The sequence below is a fragment of the Xenopus laevis genome, chromosome 3S, assembly GCF_017654675.1.
Source record: "Xenopus laevis strain J_2021 chromosome 3S, Xenopus_laevis_v10.1, whole genome shotgun sequence".
NCBI classification, from domain to species: Eukaryota; Metazoa; Chordata; class Amphibia; order Anura; family Pipidae; genus Xenopus; species Xenopus laevis.
Genome location: NC_054376.1, coordinates 124,130,553 through 124,154,319, shown reverse-complemented (window position 1 = coordinate 124,154,319; position 23,767 = coordinate 124,130,553). Strand labels below are relative to the sequence as shown.

Genomic DNA, 23,767 nt, shown 5'->3' with positions numbered 1-23,767 from the left:
ATATCCCAGTGCTTTCCAATCAGATTGTCTGCAATAGATATATTTCCCTTTATAACAATTTAAGGGTTAAACAAATGAAATGTAAGGAAAGTCTATTGCCATGTGTGTTAATGAAAGGCTTGTTGTGTAGGTTTGGCATGTGTGTGTGGGCTCAGCATTCGTTCTGCCAAATCAGCAGAGATTGGGACCGTGTAAAGGGCAAAGGCTGCTCTGTTCTCCTCTTCCTCACATTGGTCCTCCTTATGCTATATAGCCGGGGGCAAACACACAAATCTTATTATAAAGATCACTCTCTTTGTACAACACTCTCACAATTCATTTCCATATCCTGTCCGGCTGCCATGCTGTGATCTTCACTGGATCAGTCTGTGAACGGAAGTTGGCAGACCCTCAGCATGGCACCACGAAAAAAGTGCAGGTGGGTTATTTGCAAGAGCACCTCATGAAAAAAATAATATGGGGAATGGGGGTTTCTTAGGGAATTCATAATAAAATATTCCTACTGTAAATGATAAGGATTTTAGAAGTCACTGAGGGGTTCTGTGACCATTTAAAGGCACAAGGCTGCAGGCTGAGTTATACAGGGAACTCTGAGTATCACTCATGTATTATAAGGGATAATGTACCCCCTACTGTAAATGATAAGGATATTAGAAGTCACTGAGGGGTTGTTCTGTGACCATAAAAAGACACAAGGCTGCAGGCTGAGTTATACAGGGAACTCTGAGTATCACTCATGTATTATAAGGGGTAATGTACCCCCTACTGTAAATGATAAGGATATTAGAAGTCATTGAAGGGTTGTTCTGTGACCATATAAAGGCACAAGGCTGCAGGCTGAGTTATACAGGGAACTCTGAGTATCACTCATGTATTATAAGGGATAATGTACCCCCTACTGTAAATGATAAGGATATTAGAAGTCACTGAGGGGTTGTTCTGTGACCATATAAAGACACAAGGCTGCAGGCTGAGTTATACAGGGAACTCTGAGTATCACTCATGTATTATAAGGGATAATGTACCCCCTACTGTAAATGATAAGGATATTAGAAGTCACTGAGGGGTTGTTCTGTGACCATAAAAAGACACAAGGCTGCAGGCTGAGTTATACAGGGAACTCTGAGTATCACTCATGTATTATAAGGGGTAATGTACCCCCTACTGTAAATGATAAGGATATTAGAAGTCATTGAAGGGTTGTTCTGTGACCATATAAAGGCACAAGGCTGCAGGCTGAGTTATACAGGGAACTCTGAGTATCACTCATGTATTATAAGGGATAATGTACCCCCTACTGTAAATGATAAGGATATTAGAAGTCACTGAGGGGTTGTTCTGTGACCATATAAAGACACAAGGCTGCAGGCTGAGTTATACAGGGAACTCTGAGTATCATTTATGAATTATAAGGGATAATGTACCCCCTACTGTAAATGATAAGGATATTAGAAGTCACTGAGGGGTTGTTCTGTGACCATATAAAGACACAAGGCTGCAGGCTGAGTTATACAGGGAACTCTGAGTATCACTCATGTATTATAAGGGATAATGTACCCCCTACTGTAAATGATAAGGATATTAGAAGTCACTGAGGGGTTGTTCTGTGACCATAAAAAGACACAAGGCTGCAGGCTGAGTTATACAGGGAACTCTGAGTATCACTCATGTATTATAAGGGGTAATGTACCCCCTACTGTAAATGATAAGGATATTAGAAGTCATTGAAGGGTTGTTCTGTGACCATATAAAGGCACAAGGCTGCAGGCTGAGTTATACAGGGAACTCTGAGTATCACTCATGTATTATAAGGGATAATGTACCCCCTACTGTAAATGATAAGGATATTAGAAGTCACTGAGGGGTTGTTCTGTGACCATAAAAAGACACAAGGCTGCAGGCTGAGTTATACAGGGAACTCTGAGTATCACTCATGTATTATAAGGGGTAATGTACCCCCTACTGTAAATGATAAGGATATTAGAAGTCATTGAAGGGTTGTTCTGTGACCATATAAAGGCACAAGGCTGCAGGCTGAGTTATACAGGGAACTCTGAGTATCACTCATGTAATTATAAGGGATAATGTACCCCCTACTGTAAATGATAAGGATATTAGAAGTCACTGAGGGGTTGTTCTGTGACCATATAAAGACACAAGGCTGCAGGCTGAGTTATACAGGGAACTCTGAGTATCATTTATGAATTATAAGGGATAATGTACCCCCTACTGTAAATGATAAGGATATTAGAAGTCACTGAGGGGTTGTTCTGTGACCATATAAAGACACAAGGCTGCAGGCTGAGTTATACAGGGAACTCTGAGTATCACTCATGTATTATAAGGGATAATGTACCCCCTACTGTAAATGATAAGGATATTAGAAGTCACTGAGGGGTTGTTCTGTGACCATAAAAAGACACAAGGCTGCAGGCTGAGTTATACAGGGAACTCTGAGTATCACTCATGTATTATAAGGGGTAATGTACCCCCTACTGTAAATGATAAGGATATTAGAAGTCATTGAAGGGTTGTTCTGTGACCATATAAAGGCACAAGGCTGCAGGCTGAGTTATACAGGGAACTCTGAGTATCACTCATGTATTATAAGGGATAATGTACCCCTACTGTAAATGATAAGGATATTAGAAGTCACTGAGGGGTTGTTCTGTGACCATATAAAGACACAAGGCTGCAGGCTGAGTTATACAGGGAACTCTGAGTATCATTTATGAATTATAAGGGATAATGTACCCCCTACTGTAAATGATAAGGATATTAGAAGTCACTGAGGGGTTGTTCTGTGACCATATAAAGACACAAGGCTGCAGGCTGAGTTATACAGGGAACTCTGAGTATCACTCATGTATTATAAGGGATAATGTACCCCCTACTGTAAATGATAAGGATATTAGAAGTCACTGAGGGGTTGTTCTGTGACCATAAAAAGACACAAGGCTGCAGGCTGAGTTATACAGGGAACTCTGAGTATCACTCATGTATTATAAGGGGATAATGTACCCCCTACTGTAAATGATAAGGATATTAGAAGTCACTGAGGGGTTGTTCTGTGACCATATAAAGACACAAGGCTGCAGACTGAGTTATACAGGGAACTCTGAGTATCACTCATGTATTATAAGGGATAATTACCCCCTACTGTAAATGATAAGGATATTAGAAGTCACTGAGGGGTTGTTCTGTGACCATATAAAGACACAAGGCTGCAGACTGAGTTATACAGGGAACTCTGAGTATCACTCATGTATTATAAGGGATAATGTACCCCCTACTGTAAATGATAAGGATATTAGAAGTCATTGAAGGGTTGTTCTGTGACCATATAAAGGCACAAGGCTGCAGGCTGAGTTATACAGGGAACTCTGAGTATCACTCATGTATTAATAAGAGGATAATGTACCCCCTACTGTAAATGATAAGGATATTAGAAGTCACTGAGGGGTTGTTCTGTGACCATATAAAGGCACAAGGCTGCAGGTTGAGTTATACAGGGAACTCTGAGTATCACTCATGTATTATAAGGGATAATGTACCCTCTACTGTAAATGATAAGGAGATTAGAAGTCACTGAGGGGTTGTTCTGTGACCATATAAAGGCACAAGGCTGCAGACTGAGTTATACAGGGAACTCTGAGTATCACTCATGTATTATAAGGGGTAATGTACCCCCTACTGTAAATGATAAGGATATTAGAAGTCATTGAAGGGTTGTTCTGTGACCATATAAAGGCACAAGGCTGCAGGCTGAGTTATACAGGGAACTCTGAGTATCACTCATGTATTATAAGGGATAATGTACCCCCTACTGTAAATGATAAGGATATTAGAAGTCACTGAGGGGTTGTTCTGTGACCATATAAAGACACAAGGCTGCAGACTGAGTTATACAGGGAACTCTGAGTATCACTCATGTATTATAAGGGATAATTTACCCCCTACTGTAAATGATAAGGATATTAGAAGTCATTGAAGGGTTGTTCTGTGACCATATAAAGGCACAAGGCTGCAGGCTGAGTTATACAGGGAACTCTGAGTATCACTCATGTATAATAAGAGATAATGTACCCCCTACTGTAAATGATAAGGATATTAGAAGTCACTGAGGGGTTGTTCTGTGACCATATAAAGGCACAAGGCTGCAGGTTGAGTTATACAGGGAACTCTGAGTATCACTCATGTATTATAAGGGATAATGTACCCTCTACTGTAAATGATAAGGAGATTAGAAGTCACTGAGGGGTTGTTCTGTGACCATATAAAGGCACAAGGCTGCAGACTGAGTTATACAGGGAACTCTGAGTATCACTCATGTATTATAAGGGATAATGTACCCCCTACTGTAAATGATAAGGATATTAGAAGTCACTGAGGGGTTGTTCTGTGACCATATAAAGGCACAAGGCTGCAGGCTGAGTTATACAGGGAACTCTGAGTATCACTCATGTATTATAAGGGATAATGTACCCCCTACTGTAAATGATAAGGATATTAGAAGTCACTGAGGGGTTGTTCTGTGACCATATAAAGGCACAAGGCTGCAGGCTGAGTTATACAAGGATCTCTGAGTATCAATCATGTATTATAAGGGATAGTGTACCCCCTACTGTAAATGATAAGGAGTTTAGAATACACTGAGTGGTTCTGTGACCATATAAAGGCACAAGGCTGCAGGGAGTAGCATGAGAAAAGGAGCGGGGCACATGACCACACTAATGTTGGTGGCGAGTCCTTTAGTATCTAAAGATTTCTTCCAGATATTTATTTTACTCTGCTAAGAGATTTTCCATTCCTCCATCCCTCGCTGTGATATTGCTGAAGGCAGAGGGGGGAGCCTGAGAGACAGACGAGGGCTTGTGGGAGAGTGTGAGAAAGAGTTTGACCAAATCAGTGCATGCAGAGAGAGAGAGAGAGTTGTATGGGGGCTGCCACTGAGGTTTTCCTGCAGATACTTTATTCGTAAACCAATTTGGGCAGAGAATAAACACAAAGTATGAGAGAGGCATTTACTGTAAATAAAGCAACCAGAATATATATAAATATACAGTATAATAACCCGTCTGTCCCCTGTATGTATAAATGAACGTGCTATTAGTGGTGGTGGAGAGGTAGCTTTTGTGGCTCAGTTTGTATGGGTAAATATATATATATATATATATAGGTATGGGACCTGTATGGATATACAAAGTGACAAAAGGAGAATGTAGGATATACATGGAGAGGAGAGAGAATGTAGGCTATAAACAGCGACATAGAGAGGAGAGGGAATGTAGGATATACACAGAGACATAGAGAGAATGTAGGATATACACAGTGACATAGAGGAGAGATAATGTAGGATATACACAGTGACATAGAGAGAATGTAGGATATACACAGTGACATAGGGAGGAGAGAGAATGTAGGGTATACACAGTGACATAGAGGGAATGTAGGATATACACAGTGACATAGAGAGAATGTAGGATATACACAGTGACAGAGAGGAGAGATAATGTAGGATATACACAGTGACATAGAGAGAATGTAGGATATACACAGTGACATAGGGAGGAGAGAGAATGTAGGGTATACACAGTGACATAGAGAGAATGTAGGATTTACACAGTGACATAGAGAGAATGTAGGATATACACAGTGACAGAGAGGAGAGATAATGTAGGATATACACAGTGACATAGAGAGAATGTAGGATATACACAGTGATATAGAGAGAATGTAGGATATACACAGTGACAGAGGAGAGATAATGTAGGATATACACAGTGACATAGAGAGAATGTAGGATATACACAGTGATATAGAGAGAATGTAGGATATACAAAGTGATATAGAGAGAAAGTAGGATATTCACAGTGATATAGAGAGAAAGTAGGATATACACAGTGATATAGAGAGAATGTAGGATATACAAAGTGATATAGAGAGAAAGTAGGATATACACAGTGATATAGAGAGAATGTAGGATATACACAGTGATATAGAGAGAATGTAGGATATACAATGTGATATAGAGAGAAAGTAGGATATACACAGTGACATAGAGAGAATGTAGGATATACACCGTGATAAAGAGCGAATGTAGGATATACACAGTGACATAGGGAGAATGTAGGATATACACAGTGACATAGGGAGAATGTAGGATATACACAGTGACAGAGAGAGAATGTAGGATATACACAGTGACATAGGGAGAATGTAGGATATACACAGTAACATAGGGAGAATGTAGGATATACACAGTGACATAGGGAGAATGTAGGATATACACAGTGATATAGGGAGAATGTAGGATATACACAGTGACATAGGGAGAATGTAGGATATACACAGTGATATAGGGAGAATATAGGATATACACAGTGATATAGAGAGAATGTAGGATATACACAGTGACATAGAGAGAATGTAGGATATACACAGTGACATAGAGAGAATGTAGGATATACACAGTGACATAGGGAGAATGTAGGATATACACAGTGACATAGGGAGGGAGCAGATTACTGCAGTGCTGCACCTCAGAGCTGATAAGCTGTGCTTGGCCTGTCAGTACTGGGCAAGGCTGCACTGGTGATGGGAGCAGGGAAGGCACAATGTGTATCTGAGAGGGAGACGGGATGGAATTGGGGGGTGAGATGATGAAAGGGGGAGAGGGAAGAGGAACACAGGGAAGTGCAAGATAAAGAAGACATGGGGAGGAGAAGAAATGGAGGTAGAGGAAGGATAAGGGAGAGTACTACAGTGGATTTATATGAGTTACAGGCCTAAGGCAGGGCATGAAGATACGAAAACACAGGCAGCACCGCTGGCATAGGGAAGGCATATGTGATGGTGGCACTAGAGGATTGAGACATAGAGAGATTAATTGGTCTGAGTACAGGGTGGGTCAGAACTAATCACAGGCACAGAGATGATGATTAGACTGATGATACGGGGAGACTCGTGACACATACACAGCATATGATCTGGTGAGTGTGGGGGGTGCTGGGTGGAAATCACTATGGGAAAGGCGGAGTAGGGAGGGAGGGCACATACAGTGGGACAGGGCCTGATGAATAACAATATAAACTATATGGAGGGTAGATATAAAGGAATATGGGGTGGGAAATGTAGGATTTAGGGGGAATGATGAGCTATGGGCAGAAATGACAGGAAACAATGGAAAATGGACATGGAGTGGGATTGTTTAACAATATAAAGCAATAGGATGGGAATATGATAATGTCCCTATAAGCTTTCTGTACAAGGAACCCTGTGCTGAATCTGGCAAACAAGTGGCCGAATCTGCGCAAGAGGCAGATCTAATGTCTCATATAGATTGTTATTAGGGCCGGACTAACCTGGGGCCCACAAGCTGTTGGTAATCTACTATTTCCAGTCCCCTCAGCCATCTACCACTGCACCCTATGTCTGGGAATTAAAAGTGCTCTAATCTGTCAGTGCCTGCAGGAATAGTTAGTAAAAGTTATAGTAAAAGGCTGAATACTGGTGCCACCCTGTGGTGAATATGGTGTGTTACACAACTGCTGTGCTTGTATTGACATAGTTCCCTCCTGTCTGTGTCACTACTGTATCACCCTGCAGTGGGAGGGACAGACTCATGTCCCATAGTTCCCTCCTGTCTGTGTCACTGTATCACCCTGCAGTGGGAGGGACAGACTTATGTCCCATAGTTCCCTCCTGTCTGTGTCACTGTATCACCCTGCAGTGGGAGGGACAGACTCATGTCCCATAGTTCCCTCCTGTCTGTGTCACTGTATCACCCTGCAGTGGGAGGGACAGACTCATGTCCCATAGTTCCCTCCTGTCTGTGTCACTGTATCACCCTGCAGTGGGAGGGACAGACTCATGTCCCATAGTTCCCTCCTGTCTGTGTCACTGTATCACCCTGCAGTGGGAGGGACAGACTCATGTCCCATAGTTCGCTCCTGTCTGTGTCACTGTATCACCCTGCAGTGGGAGGGACAGACTCATGTCCCATAGTTCCCTCCTGTCTGTGTCACTGTATCACCCTGCAGTGGGAGGGACAGACTCATGTCCCATAGTTCCCTCCTGTCTGTGTCACTGTATCACCCTGCAGTGGGAGGGACAGACTCATGTCCCATAGTTCCCTCCTGTCTGTGTCACTGTATCACCCTGCAGTGGGAGGGACAGACTCGTGTTCCATAGTTCCCTCCTGTCTGTGTCACTGTATCACCCTGCAGTGGGAGGGACAAACTCATGTCCCATAGTTCCCTCCTGTCTGTGTCACTGTATCACCCTGCAGTGGGAGGGACAGACTCCATAATGCTTTTATTTATCCCCATATTGATTTCTTGCAGGGACAAAAGTAATAACACATTGATCTCAGCTACATTCCTGATTGAACGTGAGATGATGGCGCAAGTTCTTCATATGGAAACTCACTTCCCAGGTACTCATGACACCAGACTCTACTGTATTTGCTTAATGGGCACAACCATAGCTGGATAAATACATATAATTATGTTGTCTCTTTTGCCAGGGAAGCCTGGTCCTTCTCTCTCATCCATAAAAGACCCAGAAGTGGCCTACTCAGTGGAGACGCCCTACGGTTACCGCTTGGATTTGGACTTCCTCAAATACGTTGATGACATAGAAAAGGGTCACACTATAAAACGAGTGCCAGTGCACCGCCGGCCCCGCTATGGCTCCTTGCCCCGTGGCCCTGGATACACAGGCTCCTGGTGGACCTCTACAGAATCCCTCTGCTCCAATGCAAGTAACGACAGGTAACATAGAATATACATTTAATGATATTCGAAGCTTAGTTCTCCTTAATAATAGTTTAGAAGTTGTGGAATTGTAGGACCCGGGCAGCCTTGCTAATATGAGACTGAAATTTTTAGGACTCAAGTAATTTCCACTTTTTTTTATTGTAGCCGCCACTCCTCCTACTCCTACTGCGGAAGAAGCTTCTACCCAGTGTATGAGAGCAGAGGAGGGGCACAGGCTCCGCATAACTTTAATCCAAGAGTGGAGAAGACATTGCTCGATGCCAGTAAGAAGTTGGAGGCAGGACAGTCTCGTCCTCTCAGCTTGGGATGCCGCTCTACCAGTTCTCTGTCTACTCAATCTCTTTCTCGCTTTCCCTCAACCTCTTCACAGCAGATCTCTTCTTTCACCCCACTAAGCTCAGGGATGTCTACTCCAGTATCTCCATCCCCGGCCCAGCTCCAGCACGTGCGCGAGCAGATGGCGGTGGCACTTAAGAGGTTGCGCCATCTAGAGGAACAGGTGAAGTTGATCCCTGTCCTGCAGGTGAAGATTTCTGTTCTTCAGGAAGAGAAACGCCAGCTCAGTGTCCAGCTCAAAAGCCAGAAATATCTTGGGCACCCACGGGGTAGCATTTGGGGCAAGGACAGAGGTGAGCTTTACATAGAGATCCCAGAGGAAGAGTCAAAGGTGGAGAAAGAAAAAGGTGACAAAGTAGTGAGCAAGGTGGGACCCGAAAAGGAAGAGACGAATCAGGAAGGGGAAGACAAAAAACCAAAAGATGAATGTAAGAAAGAGATGGTGGAAACCAGCAGAGCACCCAGGAAAACACTGTGCAGTGTTGGGGTGTGGGTGCGAGAGACGGACTTTGGGCCTGTTCCCATAAGGCAACTAGATACAGACAAGCAGAAGATGCTGATCCAGGCTCTGTCTGCCAAAATAGCGGTCCTTGAAAAGCAACTTGCCCGAGCGTTAATAGAAGTTCAAAATGCCAACCGCAAGCTGGAGGAGGCAGAAAAGGCAGGGAGAGCAGAGGAGGTGGCAAAGAGGGAGAAGAAGGAGGAGGTGAGGGCAGATGCTATCAAAGTTGCCAGGGTGGAGCGGGGAAGTGAGGTGGTCTCCAGCACCAAAGTAGGACACGGGGTCCAGCCACAGAGAGCACGAGACCTGGAATGGAGAGGAGGAGCAGCCAAAGCAATAGAAGGAGAGGAGGAAAGGGTCTACAAAAGCAGGGAAGTTGTGGAGAAGCCTTTACTCTCTCCCTCAGGACCACTTCCCACTATCCATCTAGTCAAGAAGATCAGCATCACTGGGCACTGTATTACAGAAGGTGAGAAGAAGGAAAGCTTAGGTTTCATGATTGACAGGTGATGTCCATATGAGTGTCACTACCACCCTTATACCCTGAGTAGACAGGACCCTAATGTGTAATTCCAGACAGGGTCAGACTGGGCTGGTGGAATACAGGAAAATACCTGGTGGGCCCCAGCTCTAGTGGGCCCACTGTCCCACCTGTCATTGCTGCCCTCGACCTGGTTGTGGCAGAAAAAGGTATGCACATCAGGGGGGGGCTGGGGGTTAAAGGGGTTTGCCGTTGGGATGGGGTGCCTGGGAGGCAGCAGCACTGCTGGGCCCAATACAGATGGGTACCCTCTACTTTTGACTTACATGAGTCCTGGCTGGGTACAGGGTTTGGACCCAAAGGAAAGGGCATTATCTGTACAATTGTCTTTCCCATGGTGAGCATGGGGTGGTTCTTGGTTGTGTCCTCCCTCTAGTGGCCAAAGCTAAATCCAAATTCTTTATATTGCCCAGCTGAATGCTATAGGAAAATGCCCCAACTGGCTTATTAGAGCTCTTATCTGACCAGAGGAAAGAGAGAATCAGAGCTCAATACCTGTGCATGAAATGGGGGTACACACTGAAGTCTTCCACCCAGTTAAAGGTTGTTAAGGTTTTTAACTCTTAGTAAGTTATAGAATGGCTATTTCTAAGCAACTTTTCAATTAGCCTTTATTTTTCCTTTTTCTATAACTTTTGAATTATTTGCCTTCTTCTTCTGACTCTTTCCAGCTTTCAAATGGGGGTCACTGACCCCATCTAAAAAAAAACAAATGATCTGAAAGGCTACACATTATTGTTATTGTATCACTCATTTTTCTATTCACGTCTCTCCTATGAATATTCCAGTCTCTTATTCAAATCAGTGCATGGTTGCTAGGGTAATTTGGAGATTAGCAACCAGATTGCTGAAATCACAAACTGGAGAGCTGCTGAATAAAAAGCTAAATAACTCAAAAATAATTAAAATCAATTGTCTCAGAATATCACTCAGTACATCATATTAAAAGTTAATTTAAAGGTGAACAACCCCTTTAATGAGACTCTGTGTTTTCCCAACATAAATCTAATGCCATGTAGTGAGCTTGGTATATAAAGTCCCTCCCTGTTTGTCTCTGATATCCAATAGGTTTGTGACAGTTATTCTCCTTTATCTCAGAGCCTGTGACAGAGGGGAATATGACAGAGGTCTCTTCCCTGGTCCATACAGCAACGAGGAGTGAGTTAAACATGTTCGGCGCTGCGGCTGGAAGAGAAGGAGACATCGCAGGTACATAATCCTGACTGTATCATACGCTCTAGCACCATGTTATACCCCCCAAAGTGCTCTGGGTCTAGTCAAACTCTTAGATTTGGGGGGGGTGGAAGAATCTTTGTTATAATGGGACTGAGTATCTATACCCTGATAATGTTCTCACTGCTCTGTATAATGGGACTGAGTATCTATACCCTGATAATGATCTCCCCTCTATGTATAATGGGACTGAGTATCTATACCCTGATAATGATCTCCCCTCTATGTATAATGGGACTGAGTATCTATACCCTGATAATGATCTCCCCTCTCTGTATAATGGGACTGAGTATCTATACCTGATAATGATCTCCCCTCTCTGTATAATGGGACTGAGTATCTATACCTGATAATGATCTCCCCTCTCTGTATAATGGGACTGAGTATCTATACCCTGATAATGATCTTCCCTCTCTGTATAATGGGACTGAGTATCTATACCCTGATAATGATCTCCCCTCTATGTATAATGGGACTGAGTATCTATACCCTGATAATGATCTCCCCTCTCTGTATAATGGGACTGAGTATCTATACCTGATAATGATCTCCCCTCTCTGTATAATGGGACTGAGTATCTATACCTGATAATGATCTCCCCTCTCTGTATAATGGGACTGAGTATCTATACCCTGATAATGATCTCCCCTCTCTGTATAATGGGACTGAGTAATCTATACCCTGATAATGATCTTCCTCTCTGTATAATGAGACTGAGTATCTATACCCTGATAATGATCTCCCCTCTGTATAATGGGACTGAGTATCTATACCTGATAATGATCTTCCCTCTCTGTATAATGGGACTGAGTATCTATACCCTGATAATGATCTCCCCCTCTGTATAATGGGACTGAGTATCTATACCCTGATAATGATCTCCCCTCTCTGTATAATTGGACTGAGTATCTATACCTGATAATGATCACCCCTCTCTGTATAATGGGACTGAGTATCTATACCTGATAATGATCTCCCCCCTCTGTATAATGGGACTGAGTATCTATACCTGATAATGATCTCCCCTCTCTGTATAATGGGACTGAGTATCTATACCTGATAATGATCTTCCCTCTCTGTATAATGGGACTGAGTATCTATACCCTGATAATGATCTCCTCTCTCTGTATAATGGGACTGAGTATCTATACCCTGATAATGATCTCCCCTCTCTGTATAATGGGACTGAGTATCTATACCTGATAATGATCTCCCCTCTCTGTATAATGGGACTGAGTATCTATACCTGATAATGATCTCCCCTCTCTGTATAATGGGACTGAGTATCTATACCCTGATAATGATCTTCCCTCTCTGTATAATGGGACTGAGTATCTATACCCTGATAATGATCTTCCCTCTCTGTATAATGGGACTGAGTATCTATACCCTGATAATGATCTCCCCCTCTGTATAATGGGACTGAGTATCTATACCCTGATAATGATCTTCCCTCTCTGTATAATGGGACTGAGTATCTATACCCTGATAATGATCTCCCCCTCTGTATAATGGGACTGAGTATCTATACCCTGATAATGATCTCCCCTCTCTGTATAATTGGACTGAGTATCTATACCTGATAATGATCACCCCTCTCTGTATAATGGGACTGAGTATCTATACCTGATAATGATCTCCCCCCTCTGTATAATGGGACTGAGTATCTATACCTGATAATGATCTCCCCTCTCTGTATAATGGGACTGAGTATCTATACCTGATAATGATCTTCCCTCTATGTATAATGGGACTGAGTATCTATACCCTGATAATGATCTCCCCTCTATGTATAATGGGACTGAGTATCTATACCCTGATAATGATCTCCCCTCTCTGTATAATGGGACTGAGTATCTATACCTGATAATGATCTCCCCTCTCTGTATAATGGGACTGAGTAATCTATACCTGATAATGATCTCCCCTCTCTGTATAATGGGACTGAGTATCTATACCCTGATAATGATCTTCCCTCTCTGTATAATGGGACTGAGTATCTATACCCTGATAATGAATCTCCCCTCTCTGTATAATGGGACTGAGTATCTATACCCTGATAATGATCTCCCCTCTCTGTATAATGGGACTGAGTATCTATACCTGATAATGATCTCCCCTCTCTGTATAATGGGACTGAGTATCTATACCTGATAATGATCTCCCCTCTCTGTATAAATGGGACTGAGTATCTATACCCTGATAATGATCCCCCCTCTCTGTATAATGGGACTGAGTATCTATACCTGATAATGATCTCCCCCTCTCTGTATAATGGGACTGAGTATCTATACCTGATAATGATCTCCCCTCTCTGTATAATGGGACTGAGTATCTATACCCTGATAATGATCTCCCTCTCTGTATAATGGGACTGAGTATCTATACCCTGATAATGATCTCCCCTCTCTGTATAATGGGACTGAGTATCTATACCCTGATAATGATCTTCCCTCTCTGTATAATGGGACTGAGTATCTATACCCTGATAATGATCTCCCCCTCTGTATAATGGGACTGGTATCTATACCTGATAATGATCTTCCCCTCTCTGTATAATGGGACTGAGTATCTATGACCCTTGATAATGATCTCCCCCTCTGTATAATGGGACTGAGTATCTATACCCTGATAATGATCTCCCCTCTCTGTATAATTGGGACTGAGTATCTTATACTGATAATGATCACCTCTCTGTATTAATGGGACTGAGTATCTATACCTGATAATGATCTCCCCTCTCTGTATAATGGGATGAGTATCTATACCTGATGATCTCCCCTCTTGTATAGGGACTGAGTATCTATACCTGATAATGAATCTCCCTCTCTGTATAATGGGACTGAAGTATCTATACCCTGATAATGATCTCCTCTCTCTGTATAATGGGACTGAGTATCTAACCCTGATAATGATCTCCCTCTCTGTATAATGGGACTGAGTATCTATATCCGCCTGATAATGATCTCCCCTCTCTGTATAATGGGACTGAGTATCTATCCCTGATAATGATCTCCCCTCTTCTGTATAATGGGACTGAGTATCTATACCCTTGATAATGATCTCCCTCTCTGTATATGGGACTAGAGTATCTATACCTGGATAATGATCTCCCCCTCTGTTATGGGACTGATATCTATACCCTGATACATGATCTTCCCTCTCTGTATAATGGAACTGAGGTATCCTATACCCCTGATAATGATCTCTCCCTCTGCTGTTATAACTGGGACGTGAGTATCTATACCCTGATAATGATCTCCCCTCTTCTGTATAATGGGGACGAGTATCTATCCCTGTAATGATCTCCCCCTCTGTATAATGACTGAGTATCTATACCCTGGATAATGATCTTCCCCCTCCTCTGTATAATGCGGACTGAGTATCGTATACCCCCTGATAATGATCTCCCCGCTCTGTATAATGGGACGGAGTATCTATAACCTGATAATGATCTCCCCTCTCTGGTATAATGGGACTGAGTATCTATACCGTGATAATGATCTCCCCTCTCTGTGATAATGGGACTGGGAGTATCTATACCCTGATAATGATCTCCTCCCTCTCTGTATAATGGGACTGAGTATCTATACCCTGATAATGATCCTTCCCCCTCGTCTGTATAATGGGATCGGAGGTACTCTATACCCTGATAATGATCTTCCCCCTCTCTGTATAATGCGCGACTCGAGTATCTATCACCTGATAATGAATCTCCCCTCTCTGTATAATGGGACTGAGTATCTATACCCTGATAATGATCTCCCCCTCTCTGTATAATGGGACTGAGTATCTATACCTGATAATGATCTTCCCTCTCTGTATAATGGGACTGAGTATCAATCCCTGATAATGATCTCCTCTCTCTGTATAATGGGACTGAGTATCTATACCTGATAATGATCTCCCCTCTCTGTATAATGGGACTGAGTATCTATACCTGATAATGATCTCCCCTCTCTGTATAATGGGACTGAGTATCTATACCCTGATAATGATCTCCCCTCTCTGTATAATGGGACTGAGTATCTATACCCTGATAATGATCTCCCCTCTCTGTATAATGGGACTGAGTATCTATACCCTGATAATGATCTCCCCTCTCTGTATAATGGACTGAGTATCTATACCCTGATAATGATCTCCCCTCTCTGTATAATGGGACTGAGTATCTATACCCTGATAATGATCTCCCCCTCTGTATAATGGGACTGAGTATCTATACCCTGATAATGATCTTCCTCTCCTGTATAATGGGACTGAGTATCTTATACCCTGATAATGATCTCCCTCTTGTATAATGGGACTGAGTATCTATACCTATAATGATCTCTCCTTTCTGGTATAATGGGACTGAGTATCTATACCCTGATAATGATCTCCCTCTCTGTATAATGGGACTGAGTATCTATACCTGATAATTATCACCCCCTCTCTGTATAATGGGACTGAGTATCTAATACCTGATAATGATCCTCCCCCTCTGTATAATGGGACTGAGTATCTATACCTGATAATGATCTCCCCCCTCTGTATAATGGGACTGAGTATCTATACCTGATAATGATCTTCCCTCTCTGTATAATGGGGACTGATTATCTATACCCTGATAATGATCTCCTCTCTCTGTATAATGGGACTGAGTATCTATACCCTGATAATGATCTCCCCTCTCTGTATAATGGGACTGAGTATCATATACCCTGATAATGATCTCCCCTCTCTGTATAATGGGACTGAGTATCTATACCCTGATAATGATCTCCCCCCTCTGTATAATGGGACTGAGTATCTATACCCTGATAATGATCTTCCCTCTCTGTATAATGGGACTGAGTATCTATACCCTGATAATGATCTCCCCTCTCTGTATAATGGGGACTGAGTATCTATTACCCTGATAATGATCTCCCCTCTCTGTATAATGGGACTGAGTATCTATACCCTGATAATGATCTCCCCCTCTGTATAATGGGACTGAGTATCTATACCCTGATAATGATCTCCCCTCTCTCTATAATTGGACTGAGTATCTATACCTGATAATGATCACCCCCCTCTGTATAATGGGACTGAGTATCTATACCTGATAATGATCTCCCCCTCTGTATAATGGGACTGAGTATCTATACCTGATAATGATCTCCCCTCTCTGTATAATGGGACTGAGTATCTATACCTGATAATGATCTTCCCTCTCTGTATAATGGGGGACTTGAGTATCTATACCCTGATAATGATCTTCCCTCTCTGTATAATGGGACTGAGTATCTATACCCTGATAATGATCTCCCCTCTCTGCATAATGGGACTGAGTATCTATACCCTGATAATGATCTCCCCTCTCTGTATAATGGGACTGAGTATCTATACCCTGATAATGATCTCCCCTCTCTGTATAATGGGACTGAGTATCTATACCCTGATAATGATCTCCCCTCTCTGTATAATGGGACTGAGTATCTATACCCTGATAATGATCTCCCCTCTCTGTATAATGGGACTGAGTATCTATACCCTGATAATGATCTCCCCTCTCTGTATAATGGGACTGAGTATCTATACCCTGATAATGATCTCCCCTCTCTGTATAATGGGACTGAGTATCTATACCCTGATAATAATCTCCCCTCTCTGTATAATGGGACTGAGTATCTATACCAGGGGTCCCCAACCTTTTTTACTTGTGAGCCACATTAAAATGTAAAAAGAGTTGGGGAGCAACACAAGCGTGAAAAAGTCCCTTGGGGTGACAAACAAGTGCTATGATTGGCTATTTGGTCGCCCCTATGTGGACTGGCAGCCTTCAAAAGACTCTACTTGGCACTAGACTTAGTTTTTAATCCATTAAAACTTGCCTCCAAGCCAGGAATTCAAAAATAAGCACCTGCTTTGAGGACCCTGAGAGCAACATCCAAGGGGTTGGAGAGCAACATGTTGCTCACGAGCTACTGGTTGGGGATCACTGATCTATACCCTGATAATGATCTCCCCTCTCTGTATAATGGGACTGAGTATCTATACCCTGATAATGATCTCCTCTCTCTGTATAATGGGACTGAGTATCTATACCCTGATAATGATCTCCCCTCTCTGTATAATGGGACTGAGTATCTATACCTGATAATGATCTCCCCTCTCTGTATAATGGGACTGAGTATCTATACCCTGATAATGATCTCCCTGCTCTGTGTATCTATATTAATACACATTGCCAGACTGGAGGGCTTACACTGTGCTAATGATGTGGGCGATTGAATGAAATGTGAGGCAGACAGGTGAAGGGCACTGGGGGTCTCATTAGGAAACATGAGGCTGAGGGGCAGGCAGACGACTTCATTCTATTTATTCCATACCGAGTGGGATGATTCAATAAAGCCGCTGTGAATGTCAGAGCATTACGGGCAATACAGAGTCAGTGAAAAACAATAATAATGGGAAATGAGTGTTTCTGAGACATATAGGATGTTTCTATTTGCTAGACCCAAACAAGGAGCAAGATAAAGGCAAGCGCAATGTGCAGGAGGAACAACAAGTGAAAAACCCCCAGTACACACGGCTGAATGGAGAGTAAGTGCCCATTCCTCATTCTCACCTCCAGTTTGTACCGAGCAATTTCTTTTTTTTTGCCACACTCATTCTCCTACTCACACTCCTGTCTGTGTCACACTCTCATTCTCCTACTCACACTCCTGTCTGTGCCACACACTCATTCTCCTACTCACACTCCTGTCTGTGCCACACACTCATTCTCCTACTCACACTCCTGTCTGTGCCACACACTCATTCTCCTACTCACACTCCTGTCTGTGCCACACACTCATTCTCCTACTCACACTCCTGTCTGTGCCACACACTCATTCTCCTACTCACACTCCTGTCTGTGCCACACTCTCATTCTCCTACTCACACTCCTGTCTGTGCCACACTCTCATTCTCCTACTCACACTCCTGACTGTGCCACACACTCACTTATGTCACTTGTGTTTCTTTTCTTTTTGGCAAGTGGATCTGTGTGTGGCCTGTTCTCAGCTTTATAGAACTGGCATAATGGAGATACAGGATGTACAATCTGATTGGCTCTAACTCTTCCATGTACAGAATGGATTCAGCATCTTCAGAGGATTCTGGGACTATGGAGAACCTGTCGGACAGTGAGAGCACAGAGAGCGAATATCATGAGGCGAGTGAGGCACCAGCAGGGGCACAAGCTGAGCTCCACTCATTAGAAGCCAGTAGCAGTAATATCCCTAAGAATACAGAGAAGGAACAACCAGCTCCCCCCACAGCCACAATGTCTCCCCTCAGGTCTACACCGAGGTAATGGTACTCGTCTTTTATCCCATAGATTCCTGACTCCACGTCCCATAGCTCCCAAGATTCAATATAACCCTGTTGTTACAGAGTGGAGCTGAGTAATGTGTTGATTTCGGGTTGCGTGTCCCTTCAGAAGTCTGTAGATGAAGGTTTAGCATTTCCAGACATAGAGAAGGTAAGAGAGTTGCAAGGTCAGAGATGGGTATGTGAGGCTACAAATGCTCTGGGAGTTGCAGTTTAACAACATTTATTTGGGGGGGTTTTTGTATGTAGACAGCAGCACATGGTGCAATTTTGCAGGAGTGGATGAAGATCCTGCGGCAGAAAGATGTAGACCCATACGTTATTCGCCACCATCTAACAGTGTTCCGTGCCATGTCTCCGCGCCTGCTGGAGGTGATCATAAACATGGCCGACACCAAGGGGAACACAGCAGTGCACTACGCAGTGTCTCAGTCTAACTTCACTGTGGTCAGGCAGCTCCTGGATACGGGTGAGTGCTGATAGGCAGCCACACTGGCAGGGGGAGGTTGCTGGTTGCTAGGGTCCCACTTAACTCGACAACCAAGCAATGGATTGAATGGGAGACTGAAAGATCCAGGCAGCTCCTGGATACGGGTAAATGCTGATAGGCAGCCATATTGGCAGGGGGAGGTGGCTGGTTGCTATGGTCCCGCTTAACTTGACAACCAGGCAAAGGATCGAATGGGAGACTGAAAGATGTTTAGGAGATGACCTGGTTGTTGGGGTCGGTGACCCCTGGGACCAGATTGTAAGACAAAGACAAGGGTAATATGCATGGGCTGATTTTGCCTTTTAAGGTCTCCTTTTCTTTGCTGCTTATTTTAAAGCTCTTTGAAGGCGGTTCATGCTTTCTGCACCAGTCCAGTTTCTCACACCACCATTCCTGCCCTTTCCTGCTGCTCCTCATCCTCTCTCCCTCCTTCTGCCCTCAGGCCTATGTGATGTGAACAGACAGAATAAGGCCGGCTTCACTCCCCTCATGCTCACTGCCCTGGCGGCTTTTCGGTCTGACGAAGACATCGAGACAGTGACGCAGATGCTACGATTGGGAGACGTGAACTGCAGAGCCAGCCAGGTACTTGCCCCATACCTACATACTAACAGCATATGTGATCTGAGCCTTATATGTGCCAGATCCACTAAGGGGGCATTGGCATGTCTATAAAGCATGGGTACAGAGCCAGCGGAATTAGTAAGCCTTCTCCATTTGATTTCAGGCAGGCCAGACGGCTTTAATGTTAGCCGTCAGTCACGGGAGGTTGGATGTGGTTCGGGCTCTGTTGGCATGTGGAGCAGATGTCAACATACAAGATCATGACGGCTCCACAGCACTTATGTGTGCATGTGAACACGGGCACGGCGATATTGTCAGTCTGCTCTTGGCGGTATCTACATGTGATGTTTCACTCACAGATAATGTAAGTCTCATTCACTGATTAGTGTACAAAGTCATTGTGGAAATGTACGGTGTGTAACTGTAATAGACTATAAATACACAGATATTACTGGGATCCCTCCCCAGAGGAGCTGCACTGTGTATAACTGTAATAGAAAGGAGATGTATAAATACACAGATATTACTGGGATCCCTCCCCAGAGGAGCTGCACTGTGTATAACTGTAATAGAAAGGAACTGTATAAATACACAGATATTACTGGATCCCTCCCCAGAGGAGCTGCACTGTGTATAACTGTAATAGAAAGGAGCCGTATAAATACACAGATATTACTGGATCCCTCCCCAGAGGAGCTGCACTGTGTATAAGTGTAATAGAAAGGAGCTGTATAAATACACAGATATTACTGGGATCCCTCCCCAGAGGAGCTGCACTGTGTATAACTGTAATAGAAAGGAGCTGTATAAATACACAGATATTACTGGATCCCTCCCCAGAGGAGCTGCACTGTGTATAACTGTAATAGAAAGTAACTGTATAAATACACAGATATTACTGGATCCCTCCCGAGAGGAGCTGCACTGTGTATAACTGTAATAGAAAGGAGCCGTATAAATACACAGATATTACTGGGATCGCTCCCCAGAGGAGCTGCACTGTGTATAACTGTAATAGAATATAAATACACAGATATTTCTGGGATCCCTCCCCAGAGGAGCTGCACTGTGTATAACTGTAATAGAAAGGAGCTGTATAAATACACAGATATTACTGGGATCCCTCCCCAGAGGAGCTGCACTGTGTATAAGTGTAATAGAAAGGAGCTGTATAAATACACAGATATTACTGGGATCCCTCCCCAGAGGAGCTGCACTGTGTATAACTGTAATAGAAAGGAGCTGTATAAATACAGATATTACTGGATCCCTCCCCAGAGGAGCTGCACTGTGTATAACTGTAATAGAAAGGAGTTGTATAAATACACAGATATTACTGGGATCCCTCCCCAGAGGAGCTGCACTGTGTATAACTGTAATAGAAAGGAGATGTATAAATACACAGATATTACTGGATCCCTCCCCAGAGGAGCTGCACTGTGTATAAGTGTAATAGAAAGGAGCTGTATAAATACACAGATATTACTGGGATCCCTCCCCAGAGGAGCTGCACTGTGTATAACTGTAATAGAAAGGAGATGTATAAATACACAGATATTACTGGATCCCTCCCCAGAGGAGCTGCACTGTGTATAACTGTAATAGAAAGGAGCTGTATAAATACAGATATTACTGGATCCCTCCCCAGAGGAGCTGCACTGTGTATATTGTACTGTGTATTATATTAGCAGTATAAGAGCATAATATTTACAGTAATAAATACTACATATGAAGTTAGTATATATTTTTAAACTCTAAAGGGTAAGGGTTTTCTATGTGATACCAACAATATATATTTCTCTGTTTGATATATATATATATATATATAGGATGGAAGTACAGCTCTGTCTATTGCGCTGGAAGCTGGACAGAATGATATAGCAATGCTGCTCTCTGCACATAACTCCAAGACATCCAATCAGGTTTGTTGAATTGCATTTCAATTATTACATATTGACACAGACAGGAGGGAACTATGGGACATGAGTCTGTCCCTCCCACTACAGGGTGATACAGTGACACAGACAGGAGGGAACTATGGGACATTAGTCTGTCCCTCCCACTGCAGGGTGATACAGTGACAGACAGGAGGGAACTATGGGACATGAGTCTGTCCCTCCCACTGCAGGGTGATACAGTGACACAGACAGGAGGGAACTATGGGACACGAGTCTGTCCCTCCCACTGCAGGGTGATACAGTGACACAGACAGGAGGGAACTATGGGACATGAGTCTGTCCCTCCCACTGCAGGGTGATACAGTGACACAGACAGGAGGGAACTATGGGACATGAGTCATTCCCTCCCACTGCAGGGTGATACAGTGACACAGACAGGAGGGATCTATGGGACATGAGTCTGTCCCTCCCACTGCAGGGTGATACAGTGACACAGACAGGAGGGAACTATGGGACATGAGTCTGTCCCTCCCACTGCAGGGTGATACAGTGACACAGACAGGAGGGAACTATGGGACATGAGTCATTCCCTCCCACTGCAGGGTGATACAGTGACACAGACAGGAGGGATCTATGGGACATGAGTCTGTCCCTCCCACTGCAGGGTGATACAGTGACACAGACAGGAGGGATCTATGGGACATGAGCCTGTCCCTCCCACTGCAGGGTGATACAGTGACACAGACAGGAGGGAACTATGGGACATGAGTCTGTCCCTCCCACTGCAGGGTGATACAGTGACACAGACAGGAGGGAACTATGGGACATGAGTCTGTCCCTCCCACTGCAGGGTGATACAGTGACAGACAGGAGGGAACTATGGGACATGAGTCTGTCCCTCCCACTGCAGGGTGATACAGTGACACAGACAGGAGGGAAGATGTTGGGGTCTCTGATTAGATACAAATATTCTATGACATCTTATGATATTCCATTGCAGGATGAAGCAACAGACTCACAATGCCAGAGAGTGAACCCATCAGATGAATCCCGATAAGAGGAGGAATTTGGGTGAAGTTGAGGGGCCACAGAGACACTGCATGCCGTCTAAAGCTATATGTGGCCCCTATAACATTGCACTGCAAAACCACTAGGATTATACACTCGGCTTCAGCACCATGGAGAGAGGAAAGGGGAGCCAGGGAGTGAGGAAGTGAGAAGCTAAAGAAGAGGAGGCAGCTACAGAGAATCGATTAAAGGGGGAAGCTAAGGGAAAGCAAGAAATGGTTGATGTAAGGAAGGGAAATAATGGGAAATTAAGTGCAGATCCTGGGAATGGTGGTTGAGAGAACAGTGGGATCTGGTCTGTGATATGTGCGGCACCTCTATTTATATCAAGTATTTTCAGCCTCTTGCCCTTGAGTTGTTGCTGAACTACAACATCAACACAGCAGGGAAGTGCAGTGCTACAACAGCTAAAAGTTGGGCAAAAAAGCTAAAAAGTGTGTTTGACATCACTTACTAAGCCCAAAATGCCACTGGCCACTCCTAGGGGGCACTGTGTGTTATTCTGAGGCAAATAACTGAGCCACAGCTTATGTCATTCATTGCTGCCTTATTTATAGTCACTGCTGGCCATGCCCCCGAGGACTGGCCTAGCTGGGCCCTAAAGGACTTCAAGGGCAAAGAAGCGCTTTGATTGGTGGGTTATGTTCTAGCGGGAAATCCCACTCTCAAGATGAAAAAGGTGGAGACTGAGGGCTGTTACACTCATGGTGAAAGGTTAAATAAAGAAAAGACTGAGAATGTAAAAAAAAGAGAGTGGACAGACGTAAGAGCTGCCATAGCAATAAAACAGGGTGATGCCCGTGGGTTGAGAAAAAGCCTTGCCTCTCTCCTCTGTACCAGTCAGTTAAGCTCATTCCATAGGATTCAGCAATAATACTTTATGGGTTGTTATACAGGCACTGCAATTTATATATTTTTGTTATGCAAACATTTTATGTAGAGATGAGTCTCTGTATTTTATAAAAACTGTATCACTATATATAAATGTAAAGAATATATATATATGTACCTCTG

At 43.5% G+C, this 23,767-nt stretch overlaps 1 protein-coding gene across 5 annotated transcripts in view; it reads left to right on the top strand.

Moving 5' to 3' along the window:
* kank2.S (KN motif and ankyrin repeat domains 2 S homeolog) overlaps positions 1-23,767 on the top strand; it is a 41,223-nt gene extending 17,456 nt beyond the window's left edge. For 2 of the 5 annotated variants that reach the window (XM_041588884.1, XM_018239600.2), the window contains exons 2-13: positions 8,346-8,437; positions 8,561-8,774; positions 8,925-10,087; positions 11,258-11,368; positions 17,875-17,962; positions 18,494-18,712; positions 18,797-18,884; positions 18,983-19,202; positions 19,666-19,808; positions 19,951-20,151; positions 21,617-21,709; positions 22,686-23,767. In XM_041588884.1, coding sequence (XP_041444818.1) covers positions 8,346-8,437; positions 8,561-8,774; positions 8,925-10,087; positions 11,258-11,368; positions 17,875-17,962; positions 18,494-18,712; positions 18,797-18,884; positions 18,983-19,202; positions 19,666-19,808; positions 19,951-20,151; positions 21,617-21,709; positions 22,686-22,742 — 2,689 coding nt within the window. In that variant the 3' untranslated portion in view covers positions 22,743-23,767. Of the gene's footprint in view, positions 1-8,345; positions 8,438-8,527; positions 8,775-8,924; positions 10,088-11,257; positions 11,369-17,874; positions 17,963-18,493; positions 18,713-18,796; positions 18,885-18,982; positions 19,203-19,665; positions 19,809-19,950; positions 20,152-21,616; positions 21,710-22,685 lie in introns of all 5 variants that reach the window. The other 3 variants (XM_041588882.1, XM_018239599.2, XM_041588883.1) reach the window with 2 other exon arrangements.